This window comes from Eptesicus fuscus, chromosome 12 (genome assembly GCF_027574615.1).
Source record: "Eptesicus fuscus isolate TK198812 chromosome 12, DD_ASM_mEF_20220401, whole genome shotgun sequence".
Taxonomy (NCBI): Eukaryota; Metazoa; Chordata; class Mammalia; order Chiroptera; family Vespertilionidae; genus Eptesicus; species Eptesicus fuscus.
In genome coordinates, this window is record NC_072484.1 from 53,735,187 (window position 1) to 53,756,070 (window position 20,884).

The 20,884-nt window shown below is 37.0% G+C and overlaps 1 protein-coding gene across 3 annotated transcripts in view; it reads right to left on the bottom strand.

Annotated features, from left to right (window-relative positions):
* The window catches only part of RBBP8 (RB binding protein 8, endonuclease), a 70,341-nt gene extending 49,582 nt beyond the window's left edge, over positions 1-20,759 (bottom strand). For 2 of the 3 annotated variants that reach the window (XM_054723981.1, XM_054723983.1), the window contains exons 1-3: positions 20,477-20,759; positions 17,146-17,354; positions 76-118 (exon numbers count right to left, since the gene is read on the bottom strand). In XM_054723981.1, coding sequence (XP_054579956.1) covers positions 76-118; positions 17,146-17,254 — 152 coding nt within the window. In that variant the 5' untranslated portion in view covers positions 17,255-17,354; positions 20,477-20,759. Of the gene's footprint in view, positions 1-75; positions 119-17,145; positions 17,355-20,043; positions 20,121-20,476 lie in introns of those variants that run through there. The other variant, XM_054723982.1, reaches the window with a different exon arrangement.
* Between the last annotated feature and the right edge of the window lie 125 nt (positions 20,760-20,884).

Genomic DNA, 20,884 nt, shown 5'->3' on the forward strand with positions numbered 1-20,884 from the left:
GACACTGAGGTCAAACAGGACATCTGTATCAATTACTTTATAAATAAGATATTAGTGTTATATGTTGATACTTACAAAATTCGTTCCTTTTTCAGTTTGGTTACTTTTACTTGTAAACCTGAAAAATAAAATGGAAAAAAACCATATTGTTTTATTTATACATTTTACCATTTCTAAAGCAGTTAATCTAAAAAATTTTATGAGTCTAATGCTACACTAAATAAGTCACTTGACCCTGGCCTCTGAATAATGAGCCAGGTCCCATTAGTTTGAAGAGAGTTATTTCCCTTACTTACATTACACCCTGAGGTCACAAAAGTATACATGTAACATTATTGCTTTTAGACTACTATATGATAGTCAACTAGAAGGAAATTTTCTTCACCTAAAGTGAGTTATTTGCTTTTTAAAAGCAAGGGCAAGCATATAATTAGATGTTCAATATAAATGAAGGTCTATGTTCTGACACAGCCTATATATTTGCTAACAGAAATAGTGCTTATGTAGGCTCAAGTCTTCTGGGATTAAAATAGATTGTGGCAGGAAGTCCTGGACTAGAAGCAAAGTTGTTTATGAGAAATATTTAACGAAGGGCACTAGTGTTTTAAATCAAGATATGTTATATCTATTTTTAATTTTAATTGAGTCTGACACAAAACAAGAGAAAAGCACTGCATATGGAAATTGGATAGTTACTGTGAAGGAAGCAGGTTGTGGGCATTGAAACTGGAAAGAAGGTATAGGCAAAATAGAGTGACATTTCAAATTTTTAGAAATAATAAATAAAAAGAGAAAAACAGCTATTAAACGAACATAAAAAATATCCAACATCACTAGCAACTAAGTGTAATCCAAACCAAAACAAATTAGCAAAATTTTAATACCCAAGGTTGATAAAAGCATTGTAAAACATACTCCCATACTTTGCTGGAGATATTATAAATTGACACAATTCTTTTGGAAAGCAGTTTAGCAATATGTAACAGGACTTGGAAAAAAAAATCAGTATCTTACATCTTGGATTCTAACCTAAGAATATAATACAAATTATAGAAAAACTCATAGTCATAAAGAATAGTAGCCCTAGCTGGTTTGGCTCAGTGGATAAAGGGCTGGCCCACAAACTGAAGGGCCCCAGGTTTGATTCTGGTCAAGGGCATGTACCTCCACTTCGGGTTCGATCCAAGACCTGGTCAGGGCGTGTATGGGCGGCAACCAATAGATGTGTCTCTCTTGCATAGATGTTTTTCTGTCTCTCCTCTCCCTCCCACTCTCCCTAAAAATCAATGAAAAAATATCCTCAGGTGAGGATTAACAAAAAAAACCAACAACAATTTATAGCAATATAAAATGCTTCAAATAGGAACATGTTTAGGTAAAATATGGTATAACCACTTAATGGAATAATATACAGCTATTAAAATTAAATAAAAATATTAATTATATTTAGCAACACTAAACTGTATGGCTTTTTTGTGCTATTTGCTGCAATGTGATTATCAGAAAAAGGGGAAAAGCTTCTGTATGTACTTTCTCTGGTACCTAAATCAATCTATTTACTATTCTATAATTTTGCCAATTGTGGATACTTTATTTACTTTTAAAAATAATGCTTAGAAAGTTTAAAAAGTCTATCTCTACTCAAGAATTTACTTTACCTGGGGCAGAGTTAGTTTCCAATAAATAGTTATTAGTTGACTGATTTCTAAAAATATAAAGTTTACTATTTGTCTTTGGTAGTTTATGGATTCTAGTGTTATACATTTAGAAAAGTTTTCCATATAATGTGTATAGAAACATTAATAAATTTGTCACGTCTAAGAACAAGATTTTTCATTACCTGTTTAATTTTATTGTTTGAACCACATAATTTAATACAAATAAGAGTTTTAAAAATAAACCTGTATATTTCCCTACCATTTCTCCTTCCATGGTGCTGACTAGGGATGGAGTTAAAAGTCCAAAGATACTGATATGGACATCACCTCTTCTTATCAACCCAAGTGAAATGTTATCATGCCAGGAAAACCAGATATTATGAAAAAAAATAGAGACTCTGGAGAACTTTTTTTGCATTATACTTTTGCCCTATATCTCAAATTTCACCTCTAGGAAATATCTACCTGCTATTGATACATTTTATCCTCATTTCTATGGCCTATAATTTGAATAAATAAAATGTTATGAATAAACTTATAATCAAATGTTCACAGCAATTTCAGTCATAATAGCCAAACACAAGAAACATCCCAAATGTCCTTGAATGCACGAGTTGTTTAAAACAAACAAACAAACAAACAAAAACAAAAACTGTGGTGCAACCTTGTACAACTTAGCAATAAAAAGGAATGAAGTGTTTATATATGCAACGACTTGGATGGATCACAAGAAAATTATGGTGAGTAAAAAATAAAAGCCCATCTCAAAGGGTACATCCTATATTATTTCACTTATATAATACTAGAGACTTGGTGCACAAATTTGTACACAGGTGGGGTCAGGCCAGCCTGCCCCGATGGGGGTACATCAGGTTGGGCCAGTGGGGGGGAGGGGCCATGGGCAGTTGGCCGGTTGGCCCTACCCCTGATCAGGGTGTTAGGGGCCAGGGGGGTTGATTAGGGCCCAGATTAAGGGGCCTATCAGGGCCCAGATTATAGCCACCTGTCATTCTGGTCGTTCCAGTCATTCTGTCATTCCAGTTGCTGGGCTTTTATATATATATTTTTAAAATGACAAAATGATAGAAATGGAGAACAGATTATGGTGGCCAGAAGTTGGAAGTGTAGTAGAAAGTGCTGGGTACTTAAAAGGGTGGCATGAGGATAGTCACAAGAATCTGCACATGTGATTAAATTGCATAGAACTAAATACATACACACAAACACACACATGTAGGTGCATTAAAATTGATGGAATCTGAAAAAGGTTGGTAGATTGTATCAATGTCAATTTCTTGGTTGTGATATTGCACTATAGTTATACAAGATGCTAACATTGGGAGAAACTGGGTAAAAGGTATAAGATATTTCTTAAAAAAATATTTTTAGCCCTAGCTGGTTTGGCTCAGTGGATAGAGCGTCGGTCTGCGGACTGAAAGGTCCCAGGTTCGATTCTGGTCAAGGGCATGTACCTTGGTTGCGGGCACATCCCCGGTGGGGGGTGTGCAGGAGGCAGCTGATTGATGTTTCTCTCTCATCTATGTTTCTGGCTCTCTATCCCTCTCCCTTCCTCTCTGTAAAAAATCAATAAAATATATTAAAAAAATTTTTTTATTGGCCCTAGCTGGTTTGGCTCAGTGGACAGAGCATTGGCCTGCCGACTGAAGGGTCCTGGGTTCAATTCCAGTCAAGGGCACGTGCCTGGGTTGTGGGCTCCATCCCCACAGTGGGGGGAGGGGGAGGGGAGTGTACAGGAGGCAGCTGATCAATGATTCTCTCTCATCATTAATGTTTCCATCTCTATCTCCCTCTACCTTCCTCTCTGAAATCAATTTTTAAAAATGTTAAAAAAATATTTGTATTGATTTCAGAGAGGAAGGGAGAGGGGGAGAGAGAGATAGAAACATAAATGATGAGAGAGAAACATTGATCGGCTGCCTCCTAAATGCCCCCCACCCCTCTGTGGGGATCAAACTCACAACCCAGACATGTGCCCTGACCAGGAATCTGTGACCTCCTGATACATAGGTCGATGCTCAACCACTGAGCCATATTGGCCAGGCTGTATTGTTTCTTACAATTACATATAAATCTATAAAGAGCTAAAAAAATTATGAAAAATAATTGTCCTAAGCGAGTTGGAACATTGTTAAAATATACATAATAAAGGGAAAAAAATTTTAAGAATGTTAAAGAAAACTGGTGTGATCATTTATTATTATTATTTTTATTTAAAAAAAATTTCCATCTGGCTGTCAAGTTCCTAGCTTGAGAAGCTTCCTTCTTTATCAGGTAATGATGAAAACCTCTTGAGACCTTAAAACATCAAATCATTCTTGAAGAATTAAGAAAAGGACTTGTGACCCTACTAGGCCAAAGACTACAGTTCTCAGTTTTTAATTCTCTTCTTCCCTTCCCAAAGTACGTGAAATTTTACTTTTTGACAGATTTTCTTTCCTTTTTTAATTTCGGCAAAAACTCAGGTCTGCCTTTAGAAGTGAAAAGTGCTCCCAAAGATAAAATGGATTCTTGCCAAGAACTATTAAAAAAAAGAAACAATAAGATAGAAAATCCATATAAACTTCAAAAGAAAATTCTTAGGAAATATAGAACGACTACTCTTTTATCTTGTAAGCATTCAACACCTGTGAGGCATTTGTTCTGTCATGCAGATCAGCCCTGAAACAGGTTTATGTGTGTATATGTATGTGTGTGTTTAAATTTTAGCATTTGCTATTCATCAAGTCAATTAGGCATCTACAATTAGAACCCCTATAAAGTGTGCTTTAATCCTGCTCCACACCCATTGGAAGGAATGAGGCTATACAACAATGCAGCTCCTGTATGAACAAGTAGTCTGTTCAACAAAGTATTTGGGATTTTAACACTGGCAACCTGAGACACCCATTGAGGAAAGAGCGCTCAAAAGACTAAGCACTGTACTACAATTAACCCTACACCCAACTCCTATGTGAATTTTGGAGGAAATGAAAATTAAGAGCCCATTTGTATAGTTATAACACACAAAACAAATTTAAGAAAGAATTTAGAAATGAGGGAAGAATTCCAAATAAAATCATTGCTGTTAATTTTACTTATATTAATTCTCAATCCAGAAAAGACCATATTTAATGTATGTACTGTCATTTTAAACAAGTTATGGTTTTGAATTATAAGCTTAATAACATCTTTCTTGACAAATAGTGGCTTGATATATATAGCCCAAGTAATTTAACTTCTACCAAAAATTCTACTACTGATATTTCTGTAATGCCTAATTATTTCAACTCCAAAGTAAAAATTCTTTATGAGATGCAGTCATATTTAAGGTGTGCTTAGCTTGCTCTTAAGATTTAATTACCTCAAAAAGGTTAAATAAATTTTTGTGGATTTTACTGAATTTATGAATGTTGATGCAAATGAAAAAAATAACATATTTGAGAGTTACTGATACTGGTATTCTCTTTTTTTTTTACTGATAGTATTCTTAATAATGAGGACACTGAAGTTATGAACCAAAATTACATGCAATTCCTTTCATTGTTAATTTGTGTAGTCTTAATATGAAAATTATCCAAAAATCTTTTTGAAATTTTTGAGGAAACAGCTATGACAATAAAAGGAGGAATCCAAAACTGAATCAAGAAATATTTACCCTATCATATTAGAACCTCCATACCTTCCCATTTCTTCAAAGGGGCTCCAACCCGCCCGCCCCCCGCCCCCCCCCCCACTTAATTATTGTTTTTATTTTGCTTTAAAATTTTAATAATATTTATCATTTTGCTTTTAAATAATAAACTTGATACGGGAAGGGTTAAAAAGGCCAAAAAACAAAAACAAAAAAAGTATCCAAATGAACATTTTATTAAAACTTTTAAAATTTAAAGAATTCTGAAATTTCTATTAAATTCTATTGAAACATTAATTCTGAATTCAAAGCATAAAGACTATGTATTATCAACAAGAATTTGTGTGTAACCCTGACACCCACCACCAGCATTTGTCACAAAAGGAACATAAGACATTAGAAGGAACAATCATGAAAGGACACTATTATCCTAAAGATAAAAGATTAAAAAACCTCAGTCACAAATATCTCTAGAATTTCCAACAAAAACAGTCTGTTTAGCATATTGCAATTCTTCAATAGAAGTTGAAACACTTTATTATTTCCCAGTTTTAAAAGAAATGCACGCAGCTTATTATATTCTTGTGATCAGTGTACGTACTGCCTTGTATATATGTTTTTGCTACCAGTTTATTATGTTTTGGTCAAGTGAGAAAAAAGAAAGCTCAAGATACACATGGCAGGTATTCAGATGGATCTAAGTTCCTATGGGTAGACTTTCTTGGATGCCTAAGTAAAAATTATATATCTCAATTACTGCCATTTGTAACATTTTCTTTCTTTTTTTAAACTGACATTAGGTTTAAAAGTAATGAGTCAATTTTGATTCCTATATATACTTCAAAACCTGCAAAGTCTGGACAAGTTCATGTTTGATGTCTTTCAAATAGCCTCTTATATTGGTTTCTCCAAGTGGATCACCCACCTTAAAAAAAAAAGAAGTACCCTTCAGGCATGTCTTTGATGTTATCATATAGTAGGAGGATCTAATTTTATATGGAACTATGTGAAACACATTGACAAAGGACTCTTTAAAAAATCCTGCTCTCAGCAAATTTGCCTAGCCCCAACCAAAATGCTTTTAAATAATATAATACGTAAATGGAAAAAAATACCCTGACCAATATATTTTAATGTACCAGAGATTATCTTCTGTCATTAGCTCAAATATATATCCAACATCTACCATTCATAAAGCACATGGATATTAATCAAATACCAACAACTGCTGTATTCCTCCCTAAAGTTTTTCAGTGATTATAAACTCACCTGGGAGTGTGAAAACTATAATAGTTTACAAAGAGTACAATTTTTAAAAATTACATACTAGGTAACCTTTGTGCATTTTACATGTTCTATAATCTAATGAATATGGCATATTTTTCTTATCAAACAGCGTATTATTTATTTTCTTGATGTTTCCTCATAAAATAGAAGTCTCCTTAAGGCCCTGAAACACCAAGAAACATGATGAAATCTGATGAACATGTTTTCCCTGTTAAGAGCTTAAAAGTAAAACTGGCTCAGTTTTAAGTGGCATGTATAAAAATTCTAAAATGACAATGATGTGCAACATGACAAATAAGCACGGTTTAGGAAAATAGTAAAAATAACAGCAAAAATAAGCAAGTATAAAACATTATGTACACTAATCACAATACAATAAGCTACATGTATATCTTTTAAAACTAGGAAAGAATAAACAAATGTCATTCTATAGAATGGTGACTTAATTTTCCTTTCTCAACTTTCTACAATATTTTCTAAAAATAGAAAATTTAAAATAAATAGTAGTAGAGTATTTCTGAGTTTTAGACAGATATATAATTTTGATATTTTCATACATTTGGGGACTTTAAAAACTGATATTTAAGAAAATGTTTCATTGATCCAGTTATAAACTATGCAATTCATTCAGATACCTTTTACTGATTTTTAATATGTGCCAAGCACTTTTACCTACGGGGATGTAAAGATGAGTAAGATAGGGACTCTGCATAATAAAAATTTAATGATCGTTTTATAACCAGTTATAAAACAACAGAATATAATTATATGAAGGATAAAGAATTTAACCTTATACTTGAAGATGGCAGAATACTAATACTCCTCTATCAAATGTTTAATAAAAACTCAAGTACACCTGGTCCTATTTAAATTATTTCAAAATATTGCATTTGCTTCACTTCCAGGTCACAAAGAATAAGCTTTATATATATAATCTGTAGCTCCTATAATAGCTGTTTGAACTTAAAGCTGTTCTTATTGGTAAGCCTACATGCTGAGGTCACAGTATTATACACTAAAAGGAAGATACTGCTGCTCTTTGACAGAAGTTGGGAGACATTGTTTATTCCTTCCCGTTTTTTTTTTTTTTTTTCAAATTTTTTTTTTTATTGAGGTATTATATGTGTACATATCTTACCATTACCCCCCCACCGCACACCCATACATGCCCTCACCCCCCAGAGTTTTGCGTCCATTGTTTATGCTTATATGCATGCATACAAGTCCTTCGTTTGATTTCTTATCTCCCCCACCTCTCCCTTTCCCCCTGTAATTTGAAAGTCTGTTTGTTGCTTTACTATCTCTGTATCTATCTTTTTGTTCATTAGTTTATAATGTTCTTTATTATCCATAAATGAGTGAGATCATGTGGTATTTTTCTTTCATTGACTGGCTTATTTCACTTAGCATAATGTTCTCCAATTCCATCCAGGTTGCTGCAAATGATGAGAATTCCTTCTTTTTTTATGGCAGCATAGTATTCCATTGTGTAGATGTACCACAGTTTTCAATCCACTCATCTGCTGATGGGCATCTAGGTTGTTTCCAAATCTTAGCTATTGTAAATTGTGCTGCTATGAACATAGTGGTGCATATATCCTTTCTGATTGGTGTTTCTAGTTTCTTCGGATATATTCCCAGGAGTGGGATTACTGGGTCAAATGGGAGTTCCATTTTCAGTTTTTTGAGGAAACTCCATACTGTTCTCCACAGTGGCTGCACCAGTCTGCATTCCCACCAGCAGTGCACGAGGGTTCCTTTTTCTCCGCATCCTCGCCAACATTTGTCGTTTGTTGATTTGTTGATGATAGCCATTCTGACAGGTGTGAGATGGTACCTCATTGTTGTTTTGATTTGCATCTCTCGGATAATAAGTGACTTTGAGCATGTTTTCATGTGTCTCTTGGCCTTCCTTCTGTCTTCTTTTGAAAATATTCTGTTTAGGTCCGTTGCCCATTTTTTTATTGGATCATTTATCTTCCTTTTATTAAGTTGCATAAGCTGCCTGTAGATGTTGGAGATTAAACCTTTATCAGTGATAGCATTTGCAAATATGTTCTCCCATGCAGTGGGCTTTCTTGTTGTTTTGTTGATGGTTTCTTTTGCTGTAAAAAAGCTTTTTATTTTGATGTAGTCCCATTTGTTAATTTTCTCTTTAGCTTCCATTGCCCTAGGGGCAGTGTCAGTGAAGAAGTTCTTGTGGCATATGTCTGAGATTTTATTGCCTGTGGATTCCTCTAGTATTTTTATGGTTTCCCGTCTTATGTTTAAGTCCTGTATCCATTTTGAGTTTATTTTTGTGTATGGTGTAAGTTGGTGATCTAGTTTCATTTTTTTGCATGTGTGTGTCCAATTTTCCCAACACCATTTATTGAAGAGAGTGTCTTGACTCCATTGTATGTTCATGCCTCCTTTGTCAAATATTAATTGAGCATAGTGGTTTGGGTCGATATCTGGATTCTCAATTCTGTTCCATTGATCTATATGTCTGTTCTTGTGCCAGTACCAGGCTGTTTTGAGAACAGTGGCTTTGTAATACAGCTTGAAATCTGGTATTGAGATCCCTCCTACTTTATTCTTCTTTCTCAGGATTGCTGTGGCTATTTGGGGTCTTTTTTTATTCCAGATGAATTTTTGGAGAATTCTTTCTAGGTCTGTGAAATATGCTATTGGTATTTTGATGGGGAGTGCATTGAATCTGTAGATTACTTTGGGTAGTATGGACATTTTAATGATGTTGATTCTACCAATCCATGAACATGGTATGTTCTTCCATCTGTTTACGTCTTCCTCTATCTCTTTTTTCAGTGTCCTGTAGTTTTCCGCGTATAGGTCTTTTACCTCCTTAGTTAAGTTTATTCCTAGGTATCTTAATTTTTTTGGTGCGATGGTAAATGGGATTGCTTTTTTAGTCTCTCTTTCTGTAAGTTCACTATTGGTGTATTCCTTCCCGGTTTTATAAAATATACATGTAGCTGATTATAATGTTGTTATCAGTGTTACCAGGACAGTCTTGTAACTGGCTTATTTTTGCTATCATTTCACCATATAATTACAGTGTACAAATATTTTCCTAAAGAAAATGAATACAATGCCTACAAAACCTACCGTGTCTTCTTCACTATTGTATTCTCAGTAACTGCTACTGAATGAATGACTAAATAGTACTCAAACTCAGAATCTTTCTTCAATGTTTCACCACAGATTTTCTGAGAGAAAATAGTGTAATCAACTAAAGAGCAGAATTACTATAAATATTTGTATTTGTCCCTGGACATATGACTGAAAGAATACCTATTTAAAATTAGATCTTTATTACTAACAACAAATTTGAAACTACACTGAAAAAAATCAATAGATTTATTAACCAAATACAACATGGAGATGTCTTTTAAGTACAGATTTGAACAAACCGACTAAAAAAAGACATTTTAGATTAAGTGGGACATTTGAACACTATCATCTACTAAATATTAGATGATACTGGAGAATCTGTTTTGTTAGTATGATAATGGCATTTTGTTTTTGTTAGAAAAGATTACTGAACTATACTTAAGTATTTATAGATGAAATTATGTTAGAGACTTCAAAATAACTGAGTGGAAGAGGGATAGAGAAGTACATGGAATATAGGTAAAACAAGACTGGCCATGTACTGACAATGGTTGAATTTGAGTGATGGGTATATAGTTCATTATACTATTTTCTTCAGTTTTTTATATGTGTAATATTTCTAAAATAAAAAATATTAAACTTTAAATTAGAAAAGAACAGAGATGAACACACACACAAATAATAAAAGCAGTTACCTGTATGTGTGGGTGGGGGAGAGGGATAACTTTTCACTGCTTATTTTGTATTTTGACATTTTTAGAAAAAAAGCTTAAGTTTAAAAAAACAGATAAAACAATAGTAACTCCACTGATATCTGAATTTCTAAATGAACACTACTATACTGACTGCATTAGCAATCCTGTATGTTGAGTTTTTTAAAAGAAACATGGATCAGAATAATCTATCAAAGAATGAGCATAATAGAGCAGTAAAGGATGTGGGTGAAGTAGTAAAGGTGGTTAAATTCCAACTTTTCATAAAAAAAATTACAGCGTTTCTAATGTTTATCTTAGCTAGGACTTCAAAAACTACAATTAAGAAATGAAGACTTTCAGCAAAGTTGCAGGATACAAAGTCAACATGTAAAAATCAGTGGTGTTTCTATAGACTCACAATGAACAATCTGAAAAGGAAATTAAAAACAACAATTTCAGCCCTGGCCAGATATCTCACTTCTTTAGATTGTCATCCCAATATGCCAAGGTTGTGGGTTCGATCACCAGTCAGCAGGGCACATACAAGAATCAACTAATGAATGCATAAATAAGTGGAACAATGAATGTATGTCTCTCTTTTCCTTCCTCTCTCTAAAATCAATAAGTAAAAATTAAAAAACACATACACACAAAAAACAAGCACCACCAATTCCATTTTAAATATCATCCAAAAGAATAAAATAATAAGGGATAAGCTTAGCCAGGGAGATGAAAGATTTATAAAATAAAAGCTACAGTGTTGCTAAAACAAATTAAAAACATAAATAAATGGAAAGACACTTCCTGTTCATAGACTGGAAGACTTACTATTAAAATGTCAATATTACTTAAAGAGATCTACAGATTCAATGCTATCTCTATCAAAATCCCAATGATGTTTTCTGCAGAAATAGAAAAATCTGTCCTAAAAATCATAGGGAATCTTAAGGGACTCCGAATGGCCAAAACAATCTTGAAAACGAAGAATAAAGTTGAAGGTCACATACCTTCTGATTTCAAAATGTAATAAAAAGCAACAGTAATCAAAACTGTGGTACTGGCATAAAGACAGACATATAGATCAATGGAATAGAATAGAGCCCAGAAATAAACTCTTGCATATATGACCAAATGGTTTTTGACAAGGGTTCCAAAACCATTCAATGGGGAAAGGACAATCTTTTAAAAAAATGGTGCTGGGGAAACTAAATATCCACATGCAAAAGAATGAAGTTGGGCCCTTACCTTACACCATATACAAATTTTAACTCAAAATGGACCAAAGAGCTAAACATACAGCTAAAACTATAAAATTATTAGAAGAAAACATAGGGCAATAGCTTAATGACACTGGATATGGCAATGATTTCTTGGATATAATATCAAAAGTACAGGCAACAACAAAAATAGAGATAAATTGGACTATATCAAAATTAAAATATCCTGTGCATCAAAGGACACAATTAATAGTGAAAACACAATCCAGAGAATGGGAGAAGATATTTTCAAAGCATATATCTAATGAGATTAATATCCAAAATATACAAATAACTAGAGGCCCGATGCACGAAATTTGTACATGGGTAGGGTCCCTACGCCTGGCCGGCGATCAGGGTCGATCTGTGGGGTGACCAGCGGGGTGACCAGCCCTGGCCGGCCCCACCCCCCACTGCCGCTGCTGGTTGCCTCCCTCTGTGGGCGACTGGCGGGGAGGTGGTGGTGGAGTGCCCCCCGCTGGCACCCGCCTTGGCTGGCCTGTGGCCTGCAGGCTGGGGGCAACTCCTGTGTTAAGCGTTTAATCCCTGGTGGTCAGTGCATATCATAGCGACTGATCGTTCCACCGTTCAGTCGATTTGCATATTAGCCTTTTATTATGTAGGATTCCTATAATTCAACAACAAAACAAATGCAACCTGATTAAAAATTAGGCAAAAGTCTTGAATAGACATTTATCCACAGATATACAAATGGCCAATAAGTACAGGAAAAGATGTTCAACATCACTAATCAGTAAGGCAATGCAAATGAAAACCACAATGAGATACCACCTCACATCCATTAGGAATGTTACTACCACAGAGAGAGAAAGAGAAAGAGAGGAAGGAAGAAAGAAAGAGGAAAAAAGAAAGGAAAAGAAAAACAGAAAATAACAAATGGGCAGAATGTAGAGAAATAGAAACCCTTGTGCATTGTTGGTGGGAATGTAAAATAATGTAGCCACAAGGGGAAACAGTATGGAAGTTCATCAAAAGTCAAAAATAGAATCGCTATATGATCCAACAATTCAACTTCTATGTATACCCAAAATAACTGAAAACAACATCTTGAAGAGATATTTGTATATCCACGTTCACAACAACCAATATTATTCACAACAGCTAAAAGATAAGCGCATCCCAAATGTCCACCAGTAAATGAATGGATAAGCAAAATATGACATGTACATACTATGGAAAATTATTCTGTCTTAAAAAGAAAGTTAATTCTGAAATATGCTACAACATCCATGTACATTATACTAAGTAAAGAGAGCCAATCACAAAAAAAGACACAGTATGATTCCACTTATATGAGGTACATGGAGTCGTCAAAATCAGAGACAGAAAGTAGAATAGTGGTTGCCAGGGGCTGGAGGAAGGTTGGACAGGGAGTTATTGTTTAGTGGATATAGAGTTTCAGTTTCACAAGATGAAAAGAATTATAGAGATGGATGGTTGGTGATGATTACACAATATTATGAATGTATTTAATACCACTAAACTGTACACTTAAAAATGGCTAAGATGTTATATTATGTATATGTATTTCATGACAATTTTTCTTAAAGTATCCTCACTTCTCCCCATCACCCCTCCAAAAAAAAATTGAAAGTAAAAATTTTCTAAGATTTCCTAAACATTTAAGTTTAAATTTTCTCATATTATTACTTTGGTCATTCTTTTTGTTTCCTCCAAGAAATCCTCCAAAAAAAAAGTACCAAGGAGATAGTTAGTAATCAGTATGTGAAACATCTGTTACAACTTTTTTTGTAGTAACCCATTGTCTCTAGCTGAGAATTGATAGTACAAATCCTTGCTGCTTCAGAATGATAGCAACAGCTAACAGAAACATTGTGTACTATGTGCCAGACATTCTTCCAAATGCTTTACATTTATTAAGCTATCCTATACCAGGTGTACTGGTTATTAATGTGGATTTTTTCAATAGATGGAGTTACACATGTGTTGATATATATGCAATTTGATATGTATGCTATTTTGTTGTATTGATAGCAAACTTCAAAACTTCATATGTCAAATTTTCTGAAGGTGTTAACATCTTAGATATTTTTACACTTAAAAATGTCAAATTTCGAGCCAAAAAAAAGAGCATTTGCGGGCAGTTTTAATTCATTACTTTATTTTGAAGTGCTGTTGAAGGTTATCTTGTACTTCGGGAAGCTTATGGTGAACATGCTCCATTTCAAGATACTTGTGAACACCCGTTTAAATGCTTTAAAGTGATGATTTCTATGTGAAAGACAAAGAATGTCCAGGTCAACCAAAAAAGTTTGAAGACCAACAGTTACAAGCATTATTGGATGAAGATGGGTGTCAAACTCAAAAACAACTTGCAGAAAGATTAAACGTTGCTCAGCAAACAATTTCCGATCGTTTACGAGCAATGGGAAAGATTTTAAAGCAAGGAAAATGGGTGTCACATCAATTGAACGAAAGACAAATGGAAAACTGAAAAGCATTCAGTAAAATGTTGCTTCAATGGCATGAAAGAAAGTCTTTTTTTTGCATCCAATCGTGACTGGCAATGAAAAGTGGATTTATTTTGAGAATCCCAAATGCACAAAATCATGGATTGATCCAGGTCAACCATCAACATCGACTGCAAGGCCTACTGGCTGCAGAAAGAAGACAATGCTCTGTGTTTGGTGGGATCAGGAAGGTGTGGTGTATTATGAGCTTGTGAAACCGTTAATACTGATCGATACCAACAACAAATAATCAATTTGAACCATGCCTGGATCGTAAAATAACCAGAATGGGCCAGAAGACATGGCAAAGTAATTTTGCTTCATGATGATGCACCATCACACATTTCAAAACCAGTTAAAGACATGTTAAAAGATCTTGCCTGGGAAGTTTTAACCCACCCGCTGTATTCACCAGACCTTGCTCCTTCAGATCAATGGCATATGCACTTTCTGAGCAGCACTTCAAAACATATGAAGTTTGCCTCAAAACAAGAAAAGTTCTATTGGGACAGTATCCACAAATTACCGGAAAGATGGGGGAAATGTGTAGCTAGTGATGGACATTACTTTGAATAAAGCACTTTTGATGATTCTCTTGAAATTATCATGTTTTCTTTGATTACAAAATCCGCATTATTAACTGGTGCACCTGGTATAATAAAAGGGTAATATGCAAATCGACCCTATGACCACCAGGGGGCAGACGCTCACACAGGAGCTGCCCCCTGGTGGTCAGTGTGCTCCCACAGGGGGAGCTCTGCTCAGCCACAAGCTGGGCTAAATGGCTGCGAGTGCAGCAGCAGTGGTGGGAGCCTCTCCCGCCTCCTTGGCAGTGCTAAGGATGTCCGACTGATGGCTTAGGCCCGCTCCTCCCAGGGAGCAGGCCTAAGCCATCAGTCGGACATCTCCTGAGGGCTCTTGGATTGCGAGAGGGTGCAGGCCAGCCCCCTCGCCCCCCACCAAGTGCACGAATTTTTGTGCACTGGGCCTCTAGTACTATCTAATAAAGAGGGAATATGCTAATTGACCCTCACACCATCACAAAGAGGGCGGCACCCACAGCCAATAAAGAGGGGATATGCTAATTGACTTCCCCGCCCTCAAAGATGGCAGTGCCCACAGCCAATAAGGAGAGAATATGCTAATTGACTGCCACGCCTTCAAAGATGGTGGTGCCTACAGCCACAAGATGGCGGTGCCCAGTCCTCTCAGCCCCGCTGGGGCGCCTGCCTCCGGAGTACCCCAGTCCCCTCAGCCCCCAGCCATCCAGGGCCAGCCCGAGGTGCAGGCAAGCCTTGAATGGTGGCTGCCCAAGGCTCAGGTAACCAGGGCCGACCAAGGCTTGCGCTGTCGGCAGTAGTAGCAGCAGAGGTATGATGGGGCATTACCTTCCCCTGATTGCCGGGTCGGCTCCTGCCCCTGAGGGCTCCCGGACTGTGAGAGGGGACAGGCGGGGCTGAGGGACCCCCGCTCCAGTGCATGAATTTTCATGCACCAGGCCTCTAGTTTAATATAATGAGGTAGCTATTATTAGTATCTTTATTTTATAGATAAGGAACCTGAGGCACTATAAAGTTAAGTACTTGCACAAGGTCACCACCTCTATTCAAGTGATGGATATGGCTTTCGAATATTGGTAGTCTAGATCAGTGGTTGGCAAACTCATTAATCAACAGAGCAAATATCAACAGTACAATGATTGAAATTTCTTTTGAGAGCCAAATTTTTTAAACTTAAACTTCTTCTAACACCACTTCTTCAAAATAGACTCGCCCAAGCCGTGGTATTTTGTGGAAGAGCCACACTTAAGGGGCCAAAGAGCTGCATGTGGCTTGCGAGCCGCAGTTTGCCGACCATGGGTCTAGATGGAGAATTCATGGATTTAACCACTCCATCACATGGCTTCATTCTCAGCTCAGCACTATTCCCATCCACTTGTAAACAATGAAAGATGAAAGTTTTAGATTTAATCCTAAAGACAAAGTATGATGACAAGGCATGATGACAAGGCATGATGACAACTTGCCTTCAACATAGTACATACTGTTAATTAGACTTAATTCAATTATAAAGCTTGGTCTATCAGTAAATCATCCACTCTTCCCCCAACAAATATACCTGGTTCTTTTATATTCCCAGATAAAATGGTACACTACAAAATCCCTTAAAACTAGGACTGTATATGATTCATTTTTATTCATAAGGACTGGCACATAATAAGTGCCCCCTAAAACATTTCTTGAACAATTATCTCCAAGTACACTGGGGCTTACAAGAATATTTCTGGGTTCATTTTTCAGAACCCATTAATTAATAAGTCCATTATCATGAGGTTTTACCAAACTAAATGTACCCTAGGAAAGTTCCAACACAGACCCACATACTGTACTTCAGATTCAGGTGGATTATGTTTTAATGGCACTCCAGTGTAATGTTAAAACTACAAAGTAGCATAGAATTAAACCTATGATTGCAAAAAATAAATATAATATGAAGCATTTCCAAAACATGATAAAAATGTATTATAGTAAAGTTACAGAATTAAATAGGTATATTAAAGCTTAATATCAAACCTTGAGTTTAGCTTCAATAGAACATTCCTTTATATGGAATACACTTTAACACAATCACTGATATTTATATACTCATTCTAACCACAACTGCTCAATCATCTGATCACTAATTGCATTTCATAGAAATCTTTTAAGCTCTTATTTCATTACACTGTAATGATCTGTTCAAATCCAGGTATTCAGTTAAAAAATTCTATGCTCTTTCCATCATACCATATATATTACTACAAGTAACTATAAATTGTGCAAAAGCTACCTACTGTAGTAGTTGTCTGTAGGTGATAAGCTACAACTTAACCATAAAAAATGTATCACAAAAAATTATAATAGTAAAGATACCTTTAAAATTAGATCTTTGAACTGTCAGACAAAATTAGTTATTATTATTACAGTCTCAGTACAATGCTATTGTGGTAAGTATTGGGAGAAAATATTTTACCTTGTACTTCTTTATCGTGACACTCCTTTAGTTTTGTCCAAAGATCCTTAAAGTCATTAGATATCTCTGCAGAACTAGGGCTTCCACAACTGCTTCCAGAGACGTTCATCTTGCTTGAATATGCTCCACACTTCTACTTGCCTAAATGTTTTTTGACTTTTTCAGTTACATTATATAGGTATGAAGTTGTCTTTGAACAGCTGAAATACCTGAAATGACAGATTACAACATAAATAAATCCTGCATTTACCTTTATGTAATTTGAGCCCAGCCAGTTTTCCTAATTGACTTATAATCAATAATGTTGAGAATTTGGGGGAAGAGGGGTGTGAAGAAAGATGATTATGGTGAAAAAAGCCCTGGTTTTAGAAATCTGGATTTTAGTTAAGCTAAATTTTCAGGCAAATTTTCTCTTATTCCTCCTAGAAAAAAGTAATTACCTAGATTATGTTAAACTGAAAGGATACTAATATAGAGATCAATATTGATACACCATTCTAAAAGAATCTGCTTTTTAAACTTTTGAGTTGATATAGAATGCAACAGTATATTGAACCAAAAAATGAAAAAACATTCTAAAATATTCTTGACTTGCCCTAACCGGTTTGGCTCAATGGATAAAGTGTCGGCCTGTGGACTGAAGGGTCACAGGTTCGATTCCAGTCAAGGGCATGTACCTTGGTTGCGGGCACATCCCCAGTGGGGGGTGTGCAGGAGGCAGCTGATGGATGTTTCTCTCTCATTGATGTTTCCAATTCTCTATTCCTCTCCCTTCCTCTCTGTAAAAAATCAATAAAATATATTTAAAAAATATTCTTGACTTAACCATTCCATATATATATATATACACATACATACACACACACACACACACACACACACACTCTACATACATACAAAGCCACATATATTATATGGCTTTGAACAAGAAAGAACAAGAAAGAACAAGAAAGATGATTGACGTATTAACACATATGAGTATCTGAATAGCTTTCTCATGAAGCCAGTGAGCAAGAAACAGATACAGCAAAGATCTATGAATACAGAAACATTTAATAACAAGGCAACTAGGGTAAAGGTATTTTGTACCTCTCTCAGAGCAACGGTGAAAAAGTTGATCATTTGTATAGCCCTTGAAGGAAGCAACAGGCTATTAAGAAGTTAAAGTGAATTAATAAATATTTTAATGTGTTCTTAAATTGAAACCATTAACTAGCTGCCTTTAAGAAAGTAAAATGATTAACAAGTCTATTAAACCTCACATCTGGCTCCTTAGTCAATGCCTTACTAACAAGTACCCAAACTGATATGTCTTTTGCTAACCATTTCTTGAGGTCGCTGATGAAGAAGTTAAAATAAGAGGTGATATTTCTAAAGGTAGCAGGATGATGTGTGAATCCACTTGGTAAACTGTAAAATACTGCAGCCCTGGCCAGGTAGCTCAGCTGGTTACAGTGCCGTCCCCAATAGGCTGAGATTGTGGGTTGGATCTCCAGTCAGGGCACATACAAGTAGCAACTAATGAATGATCAATAAGTGGAACAATAAATCTATCTATTTCTGCCTCTCTCTAAAAAAAAATCAATCAATAATAAAACAAATTTTTTAAACTGTAAAGTACTACAAAAATAGAACTACTTTTACTAAGTTTTTAAAAATTGTGACTATACTTTTTTGAAACAATCAGTGAAAAAGGAATATAGGCTGAATTTTTAGGTAATATTAGGGAATTATTTTTAATTTTCTTGGGTATGATAATGATGTGGTCATGTTAAAAAGTCCTTTATCTGATAAAAAGACATATACAGAGGTATTTACAGGTAAATTGACATGTTCTCTGAGATTTGCTTTAAAATACTCCAGCTAAAATGGACAAAAAGGATGTTGTGTGGGGAGATGAAACAAGAAGGGCTGCACTTGGGTAATAATTGAAGCTGGACAATGGATGGACAATGAGTGTCTCTCTTGTGTACGTTTATTATTTCCATAACGTTTTTTTAAAAAAAGTGGGACTGGGTGCATTGCATTAGTACAGTTTTACTTCCAAAGACACTTGTATTCTATTTCTTAACCCTAAAAGATAATTCAATGGGCCAATACTACTGTCAAAAAAAGCTGTCATTTATTAAGTGTTCACTATATACCAAGAATCATGATGTTCTATATTCATTTTTATCCTAATTTTCAGAACTCCATAAAACAGCTACTATTATTAATTTCATTTTAGAGTTGGAGAAACAGGCTTAAGAGATTGACTCCAAGGTGATAAGGTGATATCGGTGGGACAAGGCTTTGTCACAGTTGGAACTCACGTCGTGATGCCAATAACTACAAAATACTGCTAAGTAACCCAAACCAGGTAAATTCATTGTTTCCATTAAATAAACAGTTTAAAACAAAGTTTTAGTTACTTTAATGAATTTAAAAATGAATAGTATTCATTTAAATCTAATAGTGTAAAAAAAAGTGTCCTTTTAAGAAATATATTTTCAGAGGTGGTAAAAAAGTTATTCCCCTCCCCCACAAAAAAACAAACAAACAATTCATCAATACTAAACTTGCAAATTCTGGCTCACAAAACCATCTCCAACTTATTCTGCACGCCCAGCACTTTTTGTTGGCATCTCTTTCGTCCGTGAACCGTTATTCAGCGCACGGTGGTGCGCTCTAAGAGCTCAGAAACGTGCCTCTTGCCTCTCAAGTTGCATCCTGGCTGCAAGGGCTGAGGTGACAGAATACATTTCCGTGCCTCCTTTGCGGTGTCAGCCACCACCCTGAAGCCACTCGACGAAACATCTCCTGTCACACCACACGCATTCTCACACAAGTAAGGAAAGCGCCGCGCCTGGAGTCCCTCAGGCGCCCTAACCGGGACAGGGACTTGAGCGGTGCTCTTACTAGCAAAGCGGAGGTCCCAAAGCTCCCTGCCCAGGACCCTCAGCCGCCAGCCTCTCCTCCCGCGCACTCTCCAAAGGCTGACAGGGCGACTGGCACCGAAAGCGCGAGGGGCAACGCCCGCGCCGGGCAGCCGTCTGCGCAGGCGCGGGGCGGGGCGGGGCGGGCTCGGCGCGGGGACGCAAGTCCAAAGCTTACGCGGGAGATCCAGAAGCAGCCCGGAGCGCGAGCCTTCCCTCCCTCGCCTCCAGCCAGCCTGAGCCCGGCCCTGGTCCTTACTCCTGCTCAACCCCAGACCCACACGGCCATCCCCACGCCGAGGGCCAAGTGCCCACGGTCAGCGCGCAGCTCCAGGCCGGAAGTGGCCTCTCCGACCCAGCGCTCCGGGTCGGGCAGGGGGGAAGGAGGTTCCTCTTAAGAGGTTCCTCTTACTCACGGCTTCCAAGGTTGCCTCTAGATTCTCGAAAGCCGGCAGGGATGCCGGCGCGCTTCCGGGCTGTGAAGACCAGGCCGCTGGCTTTTCTCCTTTTCCCCTCACGAACTTGCCAAACGCGCCGAGGGAAAGCTGGCCCCTCGGGGCAGCCCGCGCTTTCTGGGGGTGGGGCAGGGCCCGAGGGCCGCCGGCCGGGTCGGAGGCTGGCGGCCGGACCTGCCCCTCCTCGAGCCCGTGCGACGTCACGCGGGTGTTCCTGGGAGTTCACGCCCCTTCCTCCCGCCTCCCAGAGAGGTGGCGGCCCTCGGGGCTGCCGCGGAGGAGTGGGGTCTGCGCGGGGGCCCGCCGCGGAGGCTGCTGGCGCTGACGGGAAGGGAGCGCCTCCGTGGCGTTGCCCGGAGCAGCGGCTCC